Source organism: Lepisosteus platostomus, chromosome 13, assembly GCF_059453375.1.
Source record: "Lepisosteus platostomus isolate fLepPlt1 chromosome 13, fLepPlt1.hap1, whole genome shotgun sequence".
NCBI lineage: Eukaryota > Metazoa > Chordata > Actinopteri > Semionotiformes > Lepisosteidae > Lepisosteus > Lepisosteus platostomus.
The window spans coordinates 33,150,630-33,172,710 of record NC_142623.1 but is presented as its reverse complement, the minus strand read 5'-3'; the positions used below and the strand labels follow the sequence as shown (position 1 = coordinate 33,172,710).

Here is a 22,081-nt window from a genome sequence, read left to right as displayed (position 1 = left end):
TAACATGCATGGAATGTAATATACCTATAGTTTGTGTAATAGTTTACTACATTTTACTACTCAGGGTTTTTAATGGTCCTACTTTGCTTTTTTACCATTTTCTTTGTTTTTTATCACAGGAAACCACAACCAATGTATATAAGGTATGATAAAAAAGGCAAAGAAATAGTCAAATAAAGCCACATGGTCTTTATATACAGTCACTTTTCATTTGCTTTTGAATTGCTGAAATTGTGATCCATTACAATTGGGGGTATTGTGGAGCCTCCTCATCTGTTTTTCCACAACTTTTCCTCAACACCCTCAGCTTTGACAAACCGTTTCCTTTGTTTTCCTGCTAATTACCTCCAATCTCTACTCTGCCTAATAGCATTCCTTACCACGTCCACTTGTTTGTGTAGCACCCAATGTTGTTTTGCGTGCATACAGATTATTTTTCACAACGTAAACAACACTTACTCTTCGATATATGTTATCTGATCTTCCATATTCTGGAACTACGGCAGGTATAGGCCTTTAGAACTGTACACTACTTTACAGGTGCATGAAATAAACCAGTTAATACAGTAGTTAACACTACATGTAACCAGTTTATCAACTCAACAGGATTAAAATATGCATCCTTTTCAAAGAACTGAGGGCTCCAAAAAGATTTGGAACTTCCATTCTTTAACTCAATGCCAAAAACAAAGAGGAAAAGTTCCCTTCTAATTTCGAACACAAATCATCCACAAGAGATATACAGTACTGTAGACTAAAGTGAACAGCTGAGGTCTTCAACATTGTTGTTTCACAGTCAATGGCATGAGTCCAGCTCCTCTAGTCACCACTAATTTGATCAGAAGGGGCTACATGTTCTCTTGCAAGCAAACAACATAGGGACTACACTTCTCTTGCAACCATTGCGTGAATTTAGAACAAGGTAACATTAAGTTAAAAGGTGTTTATACAAACACAACCACAATACAACTGTACATGAAGAACAGCTGGAAAAGCTAACAATATCTGAACACTGAAAAATAATTCCAATTGTAAAAACAGCACTACTAAGAAGAGAAAGTGAAGACTCTGATGTACTGTGCAATATATCTTATCTTATAAGTCATTGCCTACTGCTTACAGTATGTACTTTACCTTTAATTGTAATAGTTTTTGATTTACTGTTAATGTTATATAAAGTGAATGAGTTACAGTCTTGTGACTGTACTTGTACAAATGCCATTGATTCAATGGCAATATTAATCTGTTTCCATAAACAAACACCTGTATCTTCTACTGTAATGAGATGGTAATAATTTCTTTATAAATGATATATCAAAAACCTGTCAAAAGGCTTAGGCTTAGACAAATCTTGGCTGTTTTTCAGAACGTTTTAAACTGTGAATATGCTTCTTCCAAGCCAAAGGACTGACAGGCAAGCTTTCCATTTTGCTTACGCCAGTGAAAGTTATGGCATTACTTATAGGAAAAAAAAAACATTTAATGCGCAAGTTTTCCTGAAATATAATCCCTTTTGGGTAAAATTACGAGCGCTACATCTTGACTGGATACTTACTTGTTTTCAACTGACATAATTAAAGTAACTTAAAATGCCTCACACAAGTTCCATTTTAGAATTATGACTTGACGGCAATAAATCATATTGTTAAAACTGAACAAGAACTTCTGCAGTTTACTTATTTGTATTTTGTGCCCTTTCATTGCAGTGTTACAATACTGGTACATTTTGCATGCTCAGATATATTGTAGCACAATGCCCTTTATAAAAGCCCATGGTGCCAGATTTAATTTAGGAATTACTCTCTATGCAGACAAGAAATCATGATTGATTCTCTGAAACGTCTTTTGTGATAATAAGCAGCTCAGCCGTAATACTTTAGGAGCCAGAAAGGACTCAAGGGATCCTTGCTTGGATGTTTTCCGTTGGTATTTTTTCCAAAAAGGAGCCCACCATTTCCATATTTTACATATTGTATTTTGTTTAGGAAGAAGAGTACTGTAGGGAGGACTGTATAGAAGGAAACCATTGACAGTGAACTAATGGAGGCCAAAAAACGAACCGTGAAGTACATTGATAATAGTGGGTTTATCATGAGAAACGTACATTATGTGCGTGAAACTAGAAGAGTGTAATAGCGTCTTGGTGTAACATAAAACTATTATGGTGACGTAACCCCCAGTGGCTTCAGGCTGGCCCTGTGACATAGACATATTTACCTGCTGCTGGGAAGAAATGTTACAAACACAGTACTGTGTTCACAAAGTACTGGCTTGTTAACATATTCCTGCCGGTGAAAGCATTTATTGGACGGGAGTGAAAATGAAATCAACGACGACTTCAAAAAAAGAAAATAAAATCTATTGCTCCAAGTCAAAACATATCTTTTAACTCGGTTAAACATGTCAGTTCTACAAGTCATTAGCACAGGCAAAGATAATTAAGTCTTCTTTTTCCACCAAGAAGTGAAGCATGTCTTCCAGCTACTTTTTACATTCATGAAGGGAAAACATTAAATGATTTGCCTGGCTCTGCATAAAAGAGGAAAACGAGCGCTGCTTAGAAGCCATTGATCCTGGCAGACAGATTTATAGCGCAAACAAAATCTCATTCAGGTTATATTACATGGATCAACGCATTTTCTAAGAATGAAAGTAGCTTAGTAATGGAACCTATATAGTTCATATTGATAGGTCTTTATAATAAGAAGGAACTTAACCTCGCCATTTGAGGTTATGCTAATAAATACCAAGCCATTAACCCACTATATAAACATTATCGCATCTGGTATAATTGTTTGCCTCTCTGCCAAACATATTCAAAGAGATTTACGCCCCAATGCAAGCAGAGTAAACCTTACCGGCATTCATTCTTCATTAATTCTCAGGCGATGAAGTGAATTTAGTGCCTCAATTGAAATTCATTATGTCCACAGCTTTGTTTGTTCCCAGAAACGTTTTAATTACCTCATTAATACTGACTGTTTTATGTATTTTAGGGAAGTGTCACTGTTTCAGGCTGAACTGGGTTAATACGAATTGCTGGGCTTTAATTGTTTCCCAGTCCAGTTGGGTGCCATGATATTGTTTGTCTTAATGGAAATGACAACAGTTGTGTGTTCATCTTCATCACAATTACCCTCTAAGCAGGTCCTAGGTAAAGTCAGCTAAAACTTAAAAAAAAAGACTTCTATGGAAGAGCTCCACTTCTTCTGCAGTAAAGCCTGACATTTAAAAAAGACCCTTTTTACTCATGATCTTGATCATATTTTGGTGCTTTCTACACCACTTGTTCTCACAGAAACAAGAAACAAAGGAGAAAACAGAGATCCAAAAAACAAGACAGAAGAGGAGGACCATAAATACACTTGCTTGTATTATGCACGAAAAGTACTGTTCAGCTAGCATAACCGTGTTTATTAAAGAACCAGTTGCAAATCAATCAGCAAAAGGCTATTCTAAATGTTCATTATTCACATTTAATATACAGTACCAGTAAATTCAATTTAAAAAAGAAAACGATGATAACTCATTTTTATTATTCCTAGAATAAGAACCTAAGCTCAAGCCATATCTTCGGAAAACCTGTGACGCAATTTTGAAATTCAGGTTATTAAACTCACACAGTACCTAATTCAATTGCTAAATCAGGATTTCAGCCTTCTCCACTTTATTGCCATCATATTTTATCAAAAAATTGCCATATATTCTGTAAGTACAGTGCCTTGCGAAAGTATTCGGCCCCCTTGAACTTTTCAACCTTTTGCCACATTTCAGGCTTCAAACATAAAGATATAAATTTTTTATTTTATGTGAAGAATCACCAACAAGTGGGACACAATTGTGAAGTGGAACGAAATCTATTGGATTTTTTAAACTTTTTTAACTAATAAAAAAATGAAAAGTGGGGCGTGCAAAATTATTCGGCCCCTTTACTTTCAGTGCAGCAAACTCACTCCAGAAGTTCAGCGAGGATCTCTGAATGATCCAATGTTGTCCTAAATGACTGATGGTGATAAATAGAATCCATCTGTGTGTAATCAAGTCTCTGTATAAATGCACCTGCTCTGTGATAGTCTCAAGGTTCTGTTGAAAGCGCAGAGAGCATCATGAAGACCAAGGAACACACCAGGCAGGTCCGTAATTCTGTTGTGGAGAAGTTTAAAGCCGGATTTGGATACAAAAAGATTTCCCAAGCTTCAAACATCCCAAGGAGCACTGTGCAAGCGATCATCTTGAAATGGAAGGAGTATCAGACCACTGCAAATCTACCAAGACCTGGCCGTCCCTCTAAACTTTCAGCTCAGACAAGGAGAAGACTGATCAGAGATGCAGCCAAGAGGCCCATGATCACTCTGGATGAACTGCAGAGAACTACAGCTGAGGTGGGAGAGTCTGTCCATAGGACAACAATCAGTCTTACACTGCACAAATCTGGCCTTTATGGAAGAGTGGCAAGAAGAAAGCCATTTCTCAAAGATATCAATAAAAAGTCTCGTCTAAAGTTTGCCACAAGCCACCTGGGAGACACCCCAAACATGTGGAAGAAGGTGCTCTGGTCAGATGAAACCAAAATCGAACTTTTTGGCCACAATGCAAAACGATATGTTTGGCGTAAAAGCAACACAGCTCATCACCCTCAACACACCATCCCCACTGTCAAACATGGTGGTGGCAGCATCATGGTTTGGGCCTGCTTTTCTTCAGCAGGGACAGGGAAGATGGTTAAAATTGAGGGGAAGATGGATGCAGCCAAATGCAGGACCATTCTGGATGAAAACCTGTTGGAGTCTGCAAAAGACCTGAAACTGGGACGGAGATTTATCTTCCAACAAGACAATGATCCCAAACATACAGCAAAATCTACAAAGGAATGGTTCACAAATAAACGTATCCAGGTGTTTGAATGGCCAAGTCAAAGTCCAGACCTGAATCCAATCGAGAATCTGTGGAAAGAGCTGAAAACTGCTGTTCACAAACGCTCTCCATCCAACCTCACTGAGCTTGAGCTGTTTTGCAAGGAAGAATGGGCAAGAATTTCAGTCTCTCGATGTGCAAAACTGATAGAGACATACCCCAAGCGACTTGCAGCTGTAATCGCAGCAAAAGGTGGCTCTACAAAGTATTAACGCAAGGGGGCCGAATAATTTTGCACGCCCCACTTTTCATTTTTTTATTAGTTAAAAAAGTTTCAAAAATCCAATAGATTTCGTTCCACTTCACAATTGTGTCCCACTTGTTGGTGATTCTTCACATAAAATAAAAAATTTATATCTTTATGTTTGAAGCCTGAAATGTGGCAAAAGGTTGAAAAGTTCAAGGGGGCCGAATACTTTCGCAAGGCACTGTATATGAAAGCAGCTCATGTCATCTCATATACAGTACTCAGTGCATGTCTTTATCCAGCACCAGGATGGTTTTGGTAAAGGAAATTAGTCCCTTGCCTGGGTTTTTGCATCACTGCGTCAGCAGAAAGAAAAGGAATGTTTTTTTTTTGGGGTTAGACATCACTCCTCTTGCAAGTCTAAATGTTATTATGCTGTGCGCCCTAACCTCCTGCCACTGAAAAGACTGCCTAGGGCTCCTGTGCAACAGTCAGGTATTCTGTGTATTTTATTGTTTTCACCTCCCAGGGGGGCTTTATTTCAGAACTAGTGTTTCCTTTGCTTCCATCTCTTCACAATCCATTCATCGCCTGCAAGCTTTCTTCTAAGGTCATAAGAAGTTTGCTGTTCACTACCCTACTAAATGGTGAGTGGAAGGCGATCCCTTTCTGGATATTCATCCATAGATCCATGGCTCAACATGTATATATTATATATATGCCTATCCTATCTGCCCTAATTTAGAAAATGAGCCATAAATTACAGCACCTTTGAAGGCAATTTTATGGTATTGAATGAGGTGGTACTGGTACTTCTCAAATCTGTCATATGACCAATGTCATTCAGGTGGGTACTGTAGCTGCGTCAGCATGCGTAGGATCAAGTAAGAACACCCTAACAAGGCTCCACAGACGAAACGTTGTTTTCTCTTTCTTCTCTTTTCAGCATGGAATAAACATATTACTTGTTCCTTATGACCAATGTATATTCACTTACAGTAGTCCAGACAACACGGACACTACAATTTGTGAGCTACTGTATGTAAAACCAATGGAATGTGTTCAGTAACTATTCTGTTACTTTCTGTGTATTTAATATTAAATTCTTAAAAGAAGAAAAAAACACTATCTTTGTGCAGAGCACGGGTTGGTAAGTAACATATTTGTTGTTTAAATTCCTGAACAGAAAGTGGGTTAAAGCCTGATTCTTAAAATTCCCATGCCATTAATGACTATATTCTGTTGGTATTCCATTGTAATTTTACTGTATGTACATGTCCAACCCAAGGATAGCCCTAATTCTTCAGAACACAGTATTAGACAAAACTCTTAAGGATAACAATAGATTTTGCTTTCCAAATCAGACTCCTATGTATTGAAATAAAATAGCAGAAACGAAAACAGCCTTTGCCAAAAATATAAAATGCAACAAAAAACACATCCCCATTTTTACAGTAATACCATGGGGAGAAAGGATTTGCAGATATTATCGCAAAGCAATTATTATTTCCGTGAACTTGATATTATTGTAATTAATGCACATCTACTAAATGTAATACTGGATACAATTTAAATAATGTAAGCTCTCAAGGATACAAGGGTCATATTTTTGCAGGGCTTTCTTTTAAGAGGCGGGTGGAGTGGGCCTTGATCGTTCTGCATTTTATTTTTTAAATACCTCATTGAATGACAGGTCAGTTGTCATTAATGTACATTGAGAACACTGATAACTCTCCTTATTAAACCCAGCAAGACCCACAATTCGCCTGTGTAATGTCTTCCTTTTACAGTAACACCTTCTGTGTGTGCTATATTTTGGCCTCCAACATTAACCATAAATGCTTTAGAAATGATTCAATAACTCCATGTTAAGCCAACGAAGGCATATAAAAAGGGTACAAACAGGAAAACTAATAAATCAATCTATCTTCCATCTTGCTTGCACCATAGTAACATCAGATTGACAAACAACCTGTCATCCCAAAAGAGAGTTATACATACTCTATAAACGGCAAGGCTCTAACACAAAGTGACTGCTGATACTGAAATTTGAAGACACGTCTGAAAATGCTTATTGTAGGAAAGTGCCATATAAAGAAGTCTTAGAACCCTGGCTCTGAGCAACCAGTCCTGCAGTTTTCATAAGCAGCTTTAAAAACCCAGTGACTACTGTCGCAGAAAACATATGACCTTGTACACTGCAAAGCATATTTAGTTGGCAGAACTGAAAATCCTGTGGTACGCGGCTGCCTTACAGACTTAGATATGCACAGCTCAGAGGCAGTTCAGCAGTATTAAATTAGAGTAACAATGTTAGAAGCTTCTTTATTTCAAACACGTGCTTCATGCTAGATGTCAGACTCGCCTCGTGTCTCTGACAGACATCCTGGGATTCAAGCTGCAAAATTCTCCCAGGACAACAGGCCTGAACACTGTTGAAACGCAAGGAGATGCCACTTTGAGATGTTTGTGTGGGACCCTCTAATTCCCCCGGAAGGTTCCACCACGCTAATTAATGATTAGTCGATGAACACACTAGTTCATCATAGGAGGTGCACATGTTCCTAGGTTAGTAGTGTGCAACAAGACTGTTTGAAATGTGTCACAAAAAGTCTCATAGAACTGTGGTTCAAATTTAGGATTAGACGTGCATTATAGCAAATGAGGAAACGTTAGTTGACAGTTTCTGTATTTTAGTAGTCTCAGTGTCTACCCTAATTACACAAAGCTTAATAATGGGTAGTTCTTGGTTCTTAAAAATTCTTAGTTCTTGGATTTTCTTAAGGTACTGTACCTTAGTATCTTACATTCCACCAATTAGTGCAGTTTGCTAAATAAGCAAACAATCAGTCCAACTCCAAAACATAAATACAAGACGCTGTGTTACTAAAGGGTAGTTATTTTGAATTGTTACCAAATGGTAAAGCACAGACACACCAATACAAACATGAAATAAATGTTCCTGTGTTCAAAAGGAGCATGAAATGCACCAGTAACATGTGCTAAAGGTGTAATTTCTATATTACAACCATGCAGAAAATACAGTTTGTAGACTACAACATTATACAAAGGTGATGGGAGGTAAAATATAGTTGAGAAACCAGGAAGTGTATTGAATACAGCACTGCTCCTTTTACCAGACACAACACTACTCTCCCAAAGCACCAGAAAAGGTTATTCGATTTATAATGGCTTGCACCATCAAAATCTAAGCTAAGAGTATTTCCTATACCCTGTGATTGAAAACCAAATGACAAACTGACCAAAAAACACAATACAGTATATAATGTACATACTGTATACAGTATATAATATATATATATAAAGGCACAGAAAATCACAGATTTTAAAGTTTAGTGTATAAATCCTAAACTTGTAAAATAATGACTTTTTATAGTAAATGCTAAAATTGAAAAGATTTGAGAAATCCATAAGGTGAGAAACACTCTACATGATACAGAAGCTTGCTTTTGTGAATTTGCTGATTTGCCAGATATACTCTACAGTGGACAGTTGTATTGTGTTTGAAGATTACACAACGCACTGACATCCACCAAGGTACAGTACACATATACTACAATAGGAATCAATACTAAATCTTTCATGTACAATAGTGTGTAGTGTGAAAGAGATGATCTTGTGCAGCCGCACAGTGAAAACAGAGAAAACAGTTGTTCATGGAATTTATATCCACTGGTTAAACATCAGTAAAATCCTATAAATATTTTGTTTGCTCCATTTAAATTCCCTCTTATCATTTTTTTTTAGCAAATGCTCTTTTAGTGATGAGTTACAGTACATCTTTACTTCCATTTCCATTTTGTAAGATATCAATGATTAAATGGAATATGATTCACTTTTCATGCTTGTGATTTTCATTGCAAGTCAGTGCAGGATATGTTCATTTACTTTATCCACGTTGATTTTTTAAACCCTTGCACATTTTAAGGATAGCATACTCATACATACATATCCCACCTTCATTTGCACTAATGAAAATGTTATTATATTTAAAAACAGTATTTGTTTTTTATCAGGAGCTGTAGTTTTAACCCTACTCATTTATCAAACGGTTTGTATGCAAAAGTGGTATTTGACTTCATGAATATGCTGATTGTTTTATAAATGAAATGCATAGGGTAAATGTTTTATAAATTAAATTGGTATTTAATTCTAAGAATATGTGCCCTATTTATTTCTTTTGTTCCCTACATTATGCCCATAATTGTCTTCCTGAGTTCTTTCCTCTCCTTTTTTCAGATAAAATACAAGCAACAGCACAATATATAAAAGCAATACCTAAGATAAACTTAGAAAATAACCAAGAAAGAAATAAAAAGAGACAAAAACATAACCATTGTCAGTCTGCTCTTCTGCTCATTTTTTGGGGATACAATAGCACCTCTGTCTTGAGCTCATCAGGAATGGATGGGCCTTAACCAGCCACAGTACATTCCAGTTTAACAATTTCCACAGTGTATTTAGCACGCTTTCGTGAAAACCTTTGTGTCTTACTCATCTCCTTGGAACAGTAGGCGCAAAACACCTTTAGTAGGCGCATGTAAATTACTCAAAAATGAAACCACGTGTCGTTTCACTGTCTCTTATCTGTGTGCTAGGCTAGCAATGATGCTGTTAGTAATCACTGGAGGGGTATTGAATACACAGCAAGCTTACTGCATGAGAGACATATTATTCCTTTCAGTGAATGAGACCCTGTGGTTCCCTGATACTACATTAAACTGTTTGAAATGTTTTTCAAAATAAGAAATATTATTTGTACTGGATACAGCATTCTGTCCTTTGCAGCACCCTCCTATAAGGACGTGCACAGACCCTCCTGAAGAAAACTAGTTTGCTGGAGATAATAAAACAATAACTTATTTTACAGGCTGAGGGAAAAGTCAAGTTCGACAACAGCAGGAAAAATGGAATGGATGGTGTGATAAGCCTCAATTAAGACAACTAATTGGCTTTACCTTCCTAGGCACATGATAGCAACCTAGAAAACGGATAATAATTCTGGACTGCCCTGTCTTTAAAAATATATACAAGATGAACATTGTAATATGTGTCAGAAACATGCCAAACATCTTTGTTACAGCTCATGTACTCTCATAAAATATCAAATATTTAACAGGGAGTGGAAGAAATAATGTTTCTTCTTTTGAAGAGATGAAGGATCCTACAGAGCAATCGTTTGATCTTCGTCCTATATTGTATTTTATTGCAGTGGTTATGGAGATTGATTGCTCTGACCACTGATGCGCTTGAACATTCCTTCCATGGATATCGACCTTTGTCACTTCCTAAGCTAAGGCAACAGCTTTCATCATTCATCATCTACCAGCAACTGAATCAGCACAGCTTCTCTGGAAAAAAACCCCCCGCTAACAGTCACAATAAATAAGGCTAAATAAGCTGAGAAAAACTAACAATGAAGTATGTTTTTTTCCCCCATCTTCCTTTGATCCCTAGGGATGGGTCTAAGAGATTCATTACGCTACACATGAACAAAGGCAGCCTAATAACTCAATTTCGCTCCGTTTCGGTGTAATAGGTAGGAAAGTGGCCACCTAAATTGAGGCAAGGATTCTGTAGCTGGGTACCCTTCCTGTTGAAAACAGGTTTGTATCTCCTTCACAATCAACAATTCGAAACCTATTTTCACTGACCTAATAATTTAATCTGAATAATACATAATTTAGCAGGTTTAGTTATTATATCTAACAAAAAAAAACAGCTAATGTAAGAGTACATTTTTGTATAGCACTACTAACCAGGTGAACAGGTTTGGAAGCAAGCAGAAATGGACAGGAAAACTATATATATTACGAATATAATCTCATTCTCAAAATGGCATTTGCAAGCAATGCAAAATATGCACATGTTCTATTTCTGTAAGAATCTCTAACCAAAGTTTCACATTCAGAGAAAAAAAGATAGGGAGATTCTAAATATGAGTCATCGCTTGAAACGAGTGTTTGGACAAAGCTGTAGCTGTGATATACAGTACCTTTCTCTGTTCTAATTGCCTTTGTTCAAATAGAAATTACATTTGTCTATCCCCATGGCCTGACATTTGCTATTGTCATTCTAAAACTGTATAATGACTTCAACAGGGCTATACCAGATGACATTGCATATTAGATTCTTGAATTCTGTCCGCTGTGTTTTCATGCAGAGTGCCTGACACATGGAAACACATAGTTTTGGATCTGAAAAGTATGCTTTTAAAAAATTCAGTCCCCCCTACTGTATACAGAATGTTAAAGGGCTTAGCGTGTAACTGTAAAAAGCGTGTTCTGTACAAGATAAAATTAGAAAAGAAAGGACAACATAGAAAGAAAACAGCTATTTTAGATTACTCTAGCAAGCTCAAGTACTTTAAAAATTGGAGGGCAAATTGTAGGGAGTTGGCATTTATTACACCTCAGGTGCACCTGACCAGATCAAGAAACATGCCTTTAGGAAAATAGCCTATAGGCATAGACCATTAAGGGAAAGACTGTACAAGCAAAGCAGGCAGAATGACTGAATTCAGAAATATGTTATTCTGTCTGTCATCTTATACTAAGAATTGACAAATGGCTGTTAAGAATAAAGGACAAATATTCACACCATATTCATACAGTACCAGAAAAAAATATTTGGTTCCTTCCAGATAAAGCCAAGGATAAGGGATTTTAACCACATGAAACAAAAGCAGTGCCTGATAATAAAACCGCTGTTCTTACCTGAATCTGAGCTGTATATGTATACAAATTTCGTCCATTTGTAGTGGTCGATTACGCTGACAAGAGCATCCTGTAACTCCGGCCGCAGCTGTATGACGAACTGGTTCGAGGTTTCAATGGGAAAACTCGGGGTCACAAAGCAAACATGGAGAGCCCCACAAAAAGACATCAGCATGTTTACAGTCTTTTTGTCATACAAACCAATGATGGCATAGACTCCTTTAGAAAACTGTGAACAAACTGCAAAAAAAAGAGAGAGGTTATTAGATGATTAGAAAACATTCAACCTGGTAATACGCAGTGAAAAACGTTAACTAGGGTCTGTGAAACCAGTACCTAAAGTTGAAATCCATGCTGTTCATTTAGGACTATTGCTAATCAGGATTTCCTATGAAAAAGAAACACCCAGTGCATGTTTGAATTATTTTAAAATTCGAAAACCACATTTTTCTATTCAAAATGGACCTAGTTTGTCCAAGCATTTATGGCGTTTCATACAGCATAACATCAGCAGAACAATGACATTCTCTATGGATTAGCCGGGTGAATTTGTGCATTAAAATTCTGGGGCAAGCAAACTTCCAAAATATAATTTAAGTAACACTGAAAAATAAAAAAAAGTTTCAAATCCAGAAATAATATTTCAACAAAAATATAAACCAAATGATCTATTTTTATTTTTACATTCCAGCTGAGGAACTGAAACTGCACTAGAGCAGGGAGGAAATACAGTACAGCACTAACTGGCTAATGGTTTAAGTGGTCTGACAGGCGTAATTGAACAGGAATAGTGTCATTCTCATCCAGTCATTTCCATTGCTATATCTTCTTAAATTTAAATGCCAGTTTAAGCTGACATAGTGATGGGTCTTTTCTGTGTTATTCACACTTTAGGAGGGAAGGAGAAAAACACAGGTGCAATGCAATTGTCATTGACTCTTAATGATATAGCAGAATAAGCAGAACACAACCTATAATCTTGAGAATTTTTTGGGTCACATTGTGATTGTACATCACAGATTTAATTTATTGTCGTTCATTAGCTACAGTATAATTAAACAGGATATTTTACTTCAGAACTATTCCAGTGTTTTATAATTTCATGGCATTATTTATGATGTTTTTGTTGTTATTATTAATTTATACATTTCCTATAATGTCATTCCAAGATTGTGTTTCTTTTGTTATAAAAGTCTCCAAAGTCTGTAGAATTTCTGAAGAGAAATTGTAGAATTGTCTCAACAGAAATTGGAAAATTGCTACTGAAATCTGTTAGTCAAAATGCTGGTACATTAATAACATCTTGATCAAAATCAGAATAAAGCAAAAACACAAATATGTTTATTTAGGGCTAACAATGTACTGTATTATTTGTTTTCTGTGGTAAAATTTTTTTAATCAAAATTACAATTGTAGTAATACTAGAGCAAACTTCTAATTCAGAGAAAACACAGAAATCACAAGTTGTCTAAAAGATGTGTAAACAAAGGTTAATCAATGCAACTAAACTTTGCTTTCAGATGTTTAATTGAGGTTATTATTAGCGGCTGGATCTCACACTGCAATGGTTTTTTTATGGTCCACTCTGCTGTATTTAAGAGCGGGAACTTCCTGTAAAGCCAAAATATCTGCCATCTGTTTTCCCTTTTTAGTGATTTTGTCCTGGTATTTCCTTTGCCCTCTTCATTCCGCCTGGTTTTTGCGGTGGAACTCGCAGCCCGGTATTTACTAAACAGATTGAAATTCCAGTCTGTTCTCTGACCTCTGCCCAAGTCACAGTGTGAAGCGCACTTTCATGCCGCGAGAGGAAGACAGACAGATGAAAATAATCCAAACACTGAGCTCGACTGGAGGTCAGGACGCAAGCAGTTCGCCGATTGTCCGTGTAGAACATTGAAATGGAGTGAGGTGCAGGCGACCGATCAGGCTAACCTGATTCTGGCAGTAGAGAAATTGCATCAATCTCCAGGCCTAGCGGTCTTTAATCTGAGGTGCTTCACCTTTTATTAGCAATTAGACCATTTATGCAGATCGATCTATGTTGTCCTGCCTCAAAGATTTTTCATTTTCTCTGGGGTTGGATCATGGGGGTCAGAGTCAACAAGCCTCCCTAACTATGCAATTTCTGCAGTCCAACAGTAAATGACTTCAGCAACAGCTGTCTTTCTTGGCAATATTATTCTCCCTTACCATTTCCGTTTCTGATCTGTTCTCTGAGAGGAGCATCCTGTACCAACATGACTGCGCCAGCCATTTACTTTCTCTGCGTGATACTTACTCACTTTCAAGCCTACTGGAATTCCTGTTAAATGTTTTGATTGTGTATCGAGAAACGTTTGTATCTGTGATATTTCTTGTGCCAGGGGTATCACGTCCAATCGCAAACTGAGACTAATTTACAGTTTACCTCTTCTTCTGTGCAATGTCAAATCCAATAGTTCATCTAGTGTAGCATGGCCTCTGAGACTAATTGAGTTAATACTGAAATAACTTCCAGCATCAATATAAAATGACCGATGGTATAATACGATACTCAGGATAGCAAAACAGTTCTGATTGGGGCTTTTAGTGCAATTAAATTACTCAAAAAGAAAGTGAATTAATCAAACTTAAAACTGTGAAACAAGCAATTACAACAATGAACCCCATCTGCAAAGACGTTAAATCCTACCTGCTGTCAGGATGATGTATAACATAATAGGTGTTTGTTTTAGTTTAGACAACTGCATTTAGCACAGTCAGGAATTGATTTTTCACTTCTTCACTTTTTTTATTTGGGGCTTCTTCAAACATACTACTGTATATAGTAGACTGCTGTGTCACAAAGTATGGAATGATTTTGGGGTGCAGGGATTTGAAATCCCGCTTTCAATGAAATTCTGCTTTCACCTGTGTGTCCTTATGTCCCTGTACTATAAATTTAAAATATTTATACAGAGACAAAGGTTGTCAATTTCCGATTTTATAAATATGAATCCTTGGAAATTTTCCTAGACCCCAGGTGGTCTTTAAAGTCATTTTCCTGATGCATGCTGATGTAAGCTAATCTGTTTCATGAATTGAAGTCATTTGCATATTACACAGAACACTAAACTCAACTGCGGACTGTATTTCACATTCTAAATTGCCTGCATACTCCCTTGAGAATCCAGCTACCCATGGGAACCATATTGCATTATTTAACATACTGTTCGGGGGTTTTTGAATCAACAAAGACTATGCTCAGTCCATTTCATGGTGTCTGAACTGGATCCGCAGTGGGACTTCGGGTCAACCAAGGAAAAAGATCACATTTAATGGAGCATTCGACTAAATACACATAACATGCTTGGGCTCACATGTGCAATAGACAGTCTTCCTCCATGCAAACACATTTATTGGTCTAACAATTCCAATAAATAAAGTAGAGAACGCAGAGATGTGTTGATATTACTGCTGAAAAGAAAAGATCCAAAAAGACAAAATAGAACTCAAAGTTTCTACGGCTACCCACAAATATAATTTCTGTTGATGACATATACTGTAGGTACAAAACCACTTGACTGAGATAGATAAGATTGTCAAAAGGGCGAGGGGGGTATCTGAACTTCCAATATCTATTTTGTTAGGCAGTAGTTTAAAACCACAAAATGATTATTTGTCTTTCTAATTGTGACTCAAAACACAGATTTCCCAGTCAAGAGACAGTCCTTGTCAGATTTTAAAAAAGCTTTTACAGTTTGTGCAGATCCTGTGACGGTAAAATTGTCTTTATTTGTTTACTGATCATTGCAGTATTGTGGTGTGCAATCACATTATGGAATTTATTCTATTGTCAATTTTTAGATAAGATTTTACATTTCTGTTGTTTATATAACTTTTTCCACGGCCTTTTTATAGAGTTTATAACAAAAGTTCGGGAGGGATGACAACAACCAAGCTCAATCGGACTCAGCTGTCAGTAATTAGCAATCGCTCCGACAATCCATACCTCTCCCAAACGCTATAAATACCTACGAGATCCCTATCTCTCTCTTGCACCCGTTCTCCACCTCTGCAACTGCCCCTTGGTCACCCTGCATGGGGGTCCTGGTCTTCTTGTCCTCTGGCCAGGAGGCCAGCCCTCAGCCAAGCAGGTTAAGCCACAATTTCACTTTGGGTGTTTGTCATTCCTTGTGAACTACACATTTTTTATTAATTTGACAATTAGCTACATTTGTCAATTTTCCATTTTATTGATCATTATTTTATAACATTACCTATCATTATAATCTCAGAATACTGAATAATCTCAGAAATTACCTTTCATAAAGAGTCCAAGTCTGTTAAAAAGACCAGATTATCTTCTGTAGCCTGTATTCCTGCCTAGTTTTATACACAGCACAATAAGTCTTTCTATTTCAGTTACAGCAATGTTTCCTACAATGTGTTTCCTTTTTTAGGAAATATGTGAATGAGGTCCCGGAATCACATAACTGATAACAATAAAACAAGCTAGAGGAGCAGAATCTTGTTACAACAGAACCCTCTTGTTCAGAACCTTTCTTACAAAGTCCTACTGCAATTGAAAAATATTTTAAAATAACTGAAATTACTTCTATTCACATAACTGAAATTAATTCTATTTTGGCCACAAAATGAAACAGTTTACCACTCCATTACCATAATATGCTGCTAAGTTGTTTTTTGCACACATTGTGTATGCCAACAAAAGTGCAAAAATACAGTTTCCAAAAGAAACACCTAATCTCCTACTGTATATGTCCATGTAGTGAGTAAGGAGAATTATGACGCTTCAACATTAATACCCATTTCACTCACCTACTGTATTACAAATCATGTGTAGACCAGCTGTGACTATCTCAACACGGATCATAACAAATGTGTTTTAGCTCCTTTTCCACTAACTCCCCTCTCAGAATAAGAAATTACTGAGTGCAGAATTTCGTTATTGTTGCCTTCTTGTCACAATTAATTTCAATTTTAAACCCCATTTCCACAACAGTTTACAATGACCATAGTAGTCAGACTTAGGCACTTACTTATTTTCATACTGACCTCTACTGACTGTCCTGACACATACAGATAAGCTTTTGGCACTTTAAACTTGTTAGTACAACATTACTGTCATGTTACAGTGGCAAAGGATTTATAAATGAGGTAAATGCCTTTATGGTGGTTTAACAGGGTGATATGGATGTCTGTTTTTATGAATAACCTCCATTTTGTTGACAAAAGGTAATGTAAAAGACCTATCATTTTCCACATCAGAGATTTAAACATTGAATTAAAGGTTCTGTGGTGGGATTTATGTACAAAATTGAAAAGGATACATATATTATAAGCGGAGAAAGTGATAAAAGTGTTATTTTCCACTCTTTGTTGGCAAGCCTAATCTCTATGACCTTGCTGGCCAACTAAAGACTAAACTGATCGAAAAAACACCTCAGAGCAAGTCCTGAAATCATGGCAGTCATGGTTATCAGTTCAGTGATAGTGAGTTTCTGTGCAGCAGAATTATCAAACTGAAGCTTAATGAAAAAAGTATGAAAGCCTGATTAAAGGTTTTTTCAGCAATCTATGCCTAGAAAAAGCTGCCTTCGAGAATGTTCATATTATCTACAATGTTCTCACAAGTTCACTGCAAGTTACTTGAAAGAAAACAGTCAATGAGAAAACGTATAGCAAACTTATAGTTTCTGTCTTAGACAAGATAGCAGAACATGCATTAATCGTATGCAAATCAGTCCCCAAACTGACCTACTGTAGCTGCTGACTAAGGACCAGGAGAGGACTTGTTTTGAGCAATCATAAGGAAGTATTAATACGCCAAAAGCCAAATGGAACAACTGTGTAGGCTGCCTCCCCACTTCCATCCGAAATCCTACCAATATCCTCAGTGAGCCCTGCTCAGTATCGGGCAGAAACAAATGAAACACCCTTGAACTTACTGGCACAGTTAAAATGATATTTTAGAACGTCCTGTTGACCACTAAATGGAGCAGTGAGTCACTCCCCTTGCTCCTACAATGTGTTCAATTTTTTCCCGATTTAAGAGCCCAACATTTCATGTTTATTAATATTTTGGGTTGAACCGGAGCTCAATAACAGATGGAGATTTGCTTACAAGATGTCCAAGGCTAAATTAAGCCAGTTTGACAAGGGACTTGAAACCTTTGGATGCCCCTGCAGCGTCTGGAGAGGGCCCTGGTGAGTCTCTTAAGCCTGTAGCAGCCGTCTTCGTCTGTTGTTGTGTCTCTGCTTTGTGCCCCATTATCTCTCTCCTGTTCTCAGTCCACCACCTGCCCATTAGGAACACAATCTCTTAAGATCTGGGCTCAGCTTAAGCCACAGACTGGGTTTCAATCCACCTGGATATTTTCTGCCCTTATAGCAAAATACCCTTTTATGCTCATTGAATACTGGTTTCCTGCTTGTTTATCCATTTCCCATTGGGAACCGTACAAATAAACAGAACTGCACTACATTTGTTTTTTTTAAACTTGTGGTGTGTGTTCCAAGACCTACTGTATGTGAATAGAGGACATGAAAATTAGACCTGACACAATCCATGGAAAACAAAAACCTGCAGCTTTGTTTCCCTAAAAAACAGTGATTGACAATGCAAAAAAACCTGAGAAACTTTGTTTTTCATTTCACCCAAATGATAGGTGCTTAACAGCCGAAAGGAAGAACACATTGCATTGCAAGGTCAGTAGATTTCTGAGACAAATCAACACCTGAAGTTTTCAAATAAATAATCTCAACTGCTAAAATTTGCAGAGTGAAGAAATTCAAAGACTCAGGTGGATGACACCGCAAAGGTAGTCCTGACAACCAAAACATGTCATGATTAACGAGAAAAAAAAATATTTTCCATTTCTTATTTAGGGAAGGTGAGATAACTGTTAAAAAACATTCCTTAATAATATTTTAAAAATTGTGACTCATTTACCACAGAACAATGTATTTACATTTGCTGTATTGATAATTAGTCACATAATTCACAGTCTTAGGCAGTCAACTTCGCAATGTTTTACTCCAGCTCCTCTACAATACGACACAAGTCTTCCATCGTGTAATAATGCTGTATGTACAGAAGCTCGAAAACATACATTCCAAATTGCTTCTTGCCTATCACTGCACATGACAAATGAGCCCGATCTTAATTGCCTGATTTCCAATTGGAAACCCATATCTATAATATATTCATGCACTAATAACAATTAACTTTTATTTTGCCAGTGTACGGATCTCATGTCTCTGGCATCAAAGTAATGCTGTACATCTAGTCCATTACAGGCAATAAGAGTCACTGTGAAGCTGTACTTTGGTGCCCATGTCCCTTAGTAATTAATTAACGGAAAAATTCCTTCGGCAAATTTATTTTAACTGAAAGAGGAGAATGATACTGAAGGCGGCTCTACATGAAGATGGCTATAGAAGAACAATCAGGCAGAGAAACAGTGAATGTGTTTTCTCCATCAGATTTTATTGCAGCTATAATTATTACAGTATAGATAGACAAGAACAGACATTTCAGCAGTTTATCTAGACAGAACTAGCTCACTAAATTGTGGTTACATTTTCTCAGAAACGTCCTGCAACAAATGACATCTAATTGGTTAAACCTTGTGTACAACATAAATACCTCCTTTTCTTTTTCAGTCTATTTGCACGCTGCTGTTCGATCTACTGTATGAACTGTCCATATTGAGCATCAAAAGTAAATTATTAATTATCACTTATTACTGCAACAAATTCACAACATTATTATCAGCACTGGCATTTTATTGCATAGACGTGACATTAAATGAAGGTAAATTCATTATGCCGATTAACATTTATCATCAGCAGGGTGTCTACTGTTGAGGAGGTTTCAGGAGAGTAGCATGTGTGGCCACAGCTGGGAACAGTACCAGTCTGTGCATCTGCAATGCTGTACATGCTTTGCATTAAGCTGCAGATTCTCTCTTGGAGGATTGTGTCTCATTCCTCTCATAGAGCCCAGACAATCAAGCGTCAAGCTCGTGCTCAACAGGGCTCTGATACACAGGGCATTCTCATCTTGAACAGAAGCTACTGTATATGAGCTGTGTGAGGACATGTGGGGTCCTGCTGGAATGGTGTTGTACTGTACCTGGGCCTGTAGGAAGGACAGGAAGTGAGATCCCAGGACTGGATCAATGTACTGTACAGTAGCACCATGTAGTTAGGCTGCTATGACTCACTACAACGACAAGTTCAGTAGAGTACAGACCTCCACACTTGGGTCTGTTGTACAATTAACAATTAACATACCATTCTTCATATCTGCAGCATACCTGTTGGTGTCCAGCCGGATGCTTTACACACAGACCTGGATTTATCACTAAAGATGACTTGGCCCCAGTGCTGGCTAGCCTACCCTGAGCAGCTTCTCCAATATACCAGGAATTACTCTCTTCAGGCAGAGAATACATCTTTGTTCCTGTGTTTTTATTTATCGATTTTCACCAGGCTTGACAATCACCTCATCACTTCTGCCCTAATCAGTTTTCATCATTTAAGTTAAGCAGTACGTGGGCATCACAGTGTATTAAGCCATGAATAATGAATTAGAAAGTGATTTTAACAACAAAAACTATCAACTAAAATCTATACACTGAATTGTACTACAAACATGCTGTGCAAGGCTTTACAGGAATATTTCTTTAGATTCTGAATCTACAGTATGTATAGCATACACAGATACATACAAATGTATGAAGATATATACTCTACTACTGTACTTACATGCTACAGGTATATACAGTATGAGAGGAACTAAAATGCAACAAGTATTGTCAGTATTCACATAACACAGCGATTTAGTATAAAAGAAATGCGAGTACAGTACTGTATATGAAGTACATGGATTTTGAAATTAATTCAACAGCACTGATGAACCATAATTTATTTCAGATACAAGGTGCATAAATCAGATATCTTTGTCTTCATACATGGTGTATTTAGTTTTACTCCCCATTCAATACTGTAAGCTTTAAACCATAGCTCATCAAAGATGTGGCTATCCAACAACAGCAAGCACACTGACAATTAGTTGTTTCTTACAATGTTCCAAGGCCTGCTAATTATCTGAAAATAAGCTCTGGGCTAGCTGGCACAGATCCCCCCCTCAGACTCACACACCGACCACCACTCTAATTATCATCTTATTAATCACTTGACAGACTAATCGCTAAGTCTCTATATGGCATCCCTGGGATAAACGAGAAATGTCAAAAAAAATGCTGTCAACTTAGACTGTATACATTCAGAATGTCACGAAAATGAATAATGCCTCTGTCATTAAGGTAGTGCTCCACTAATGCTCGAAAAGCTAAATGATGCCCTTGAAGTTACATGACAACGTTCGCTCCCTGTGCTCAAATCCTACCTTAAGAGCGATCATAAAATATCTACTGCCATTCAAACAGTCCCTTTGTAGCATTTTGGAATATTCTGTGGTGTAGTGATGTAGAATAATGCTCATCAGGGACAAAACAAAGACCACCAGAAGATTACATCTTGTCATTACATCTAAGATTATATCTTAGTGATATGTAAGCTTAAATAGTTGGGAGATTTCTGTATCCAGAACAGTAACCTGTTGTATGATATACAGTATACTTTCATTTGCAGTGTGGAAAAAAAAGCCAGTTGTCTATGGTCAATGAAGAGTGCTGTGGTTGGCAAATTCTTTATTTTTTCCTCCATTCCCAATGCTAAATTAATCCCTGCTGAAACATATCATTCACACACCTTTTCACAGCACAATATCAATATTTAAAAGCTAGCTTCTCTCCAGGAAACCTGTCTTGCTCTCACTAAATGCTGTCAATTCCCTCACGCTGAAAAAGAATTTTAAATATAATGTCTTTTCCCAGGACTGTAATAAATATTTATAAATCAAACTCCAGAGACTAATGATTTAAGCTATAAGATAATAAATAATAGATTAAATGCTTTCGATTAAGCAGGATGACAAAAAAAACATGCACAAATCTGCACGCTAGCAAAAATTATCACAAGCTTCACCTGCCAAAAAAGGCCACTGTATAATATATGATAAAAATATAAAACAGTTTTAAAAGAGAAGGGAAAAAGATAAACAGATTTTGTAAATTGCATAATATACAGTACTAGATTATTAACTGTAATCGTGGTATAAAAGATGCCATATTTTTTGTGACAATCAACATGAAGACATCAGTTATGCTTTTCCAATAAACTACAAGATACC

General features: G+C 36.9%; 1 protein-coding gene across 5 annotated transcripts in view; it reads right to left on the bottom strand.

Moving 5' to 3' along the window:
- The window catches only part of LOC148650461 (glutamate receptor 1-like), an 84,563-nt gene that overhangs the window by 55,219 nt on the left and 7,263 nt on the right, over nucleotides 1–22,081 (bottom strand). For all 5 annotated transcript variants that reach the window (XR_015926136.1, XM_088604282.1, XM_088604280.1 and 2 more), the window contains exon 3: nucleotides 11,839–12,078. Coding sequence is in view for 4 of the 5 variants with exons in the window: in XM_088604282.1 (XP_088460408.1) it covers nucleotides 11,839–12,078 (240 nt within the window). In the remaining variant the exon portion in view is untranslated. The remainder of the gene's footprint in view (nucleotides 1–11,838; nucleotides 12,079–22,081) is intronic.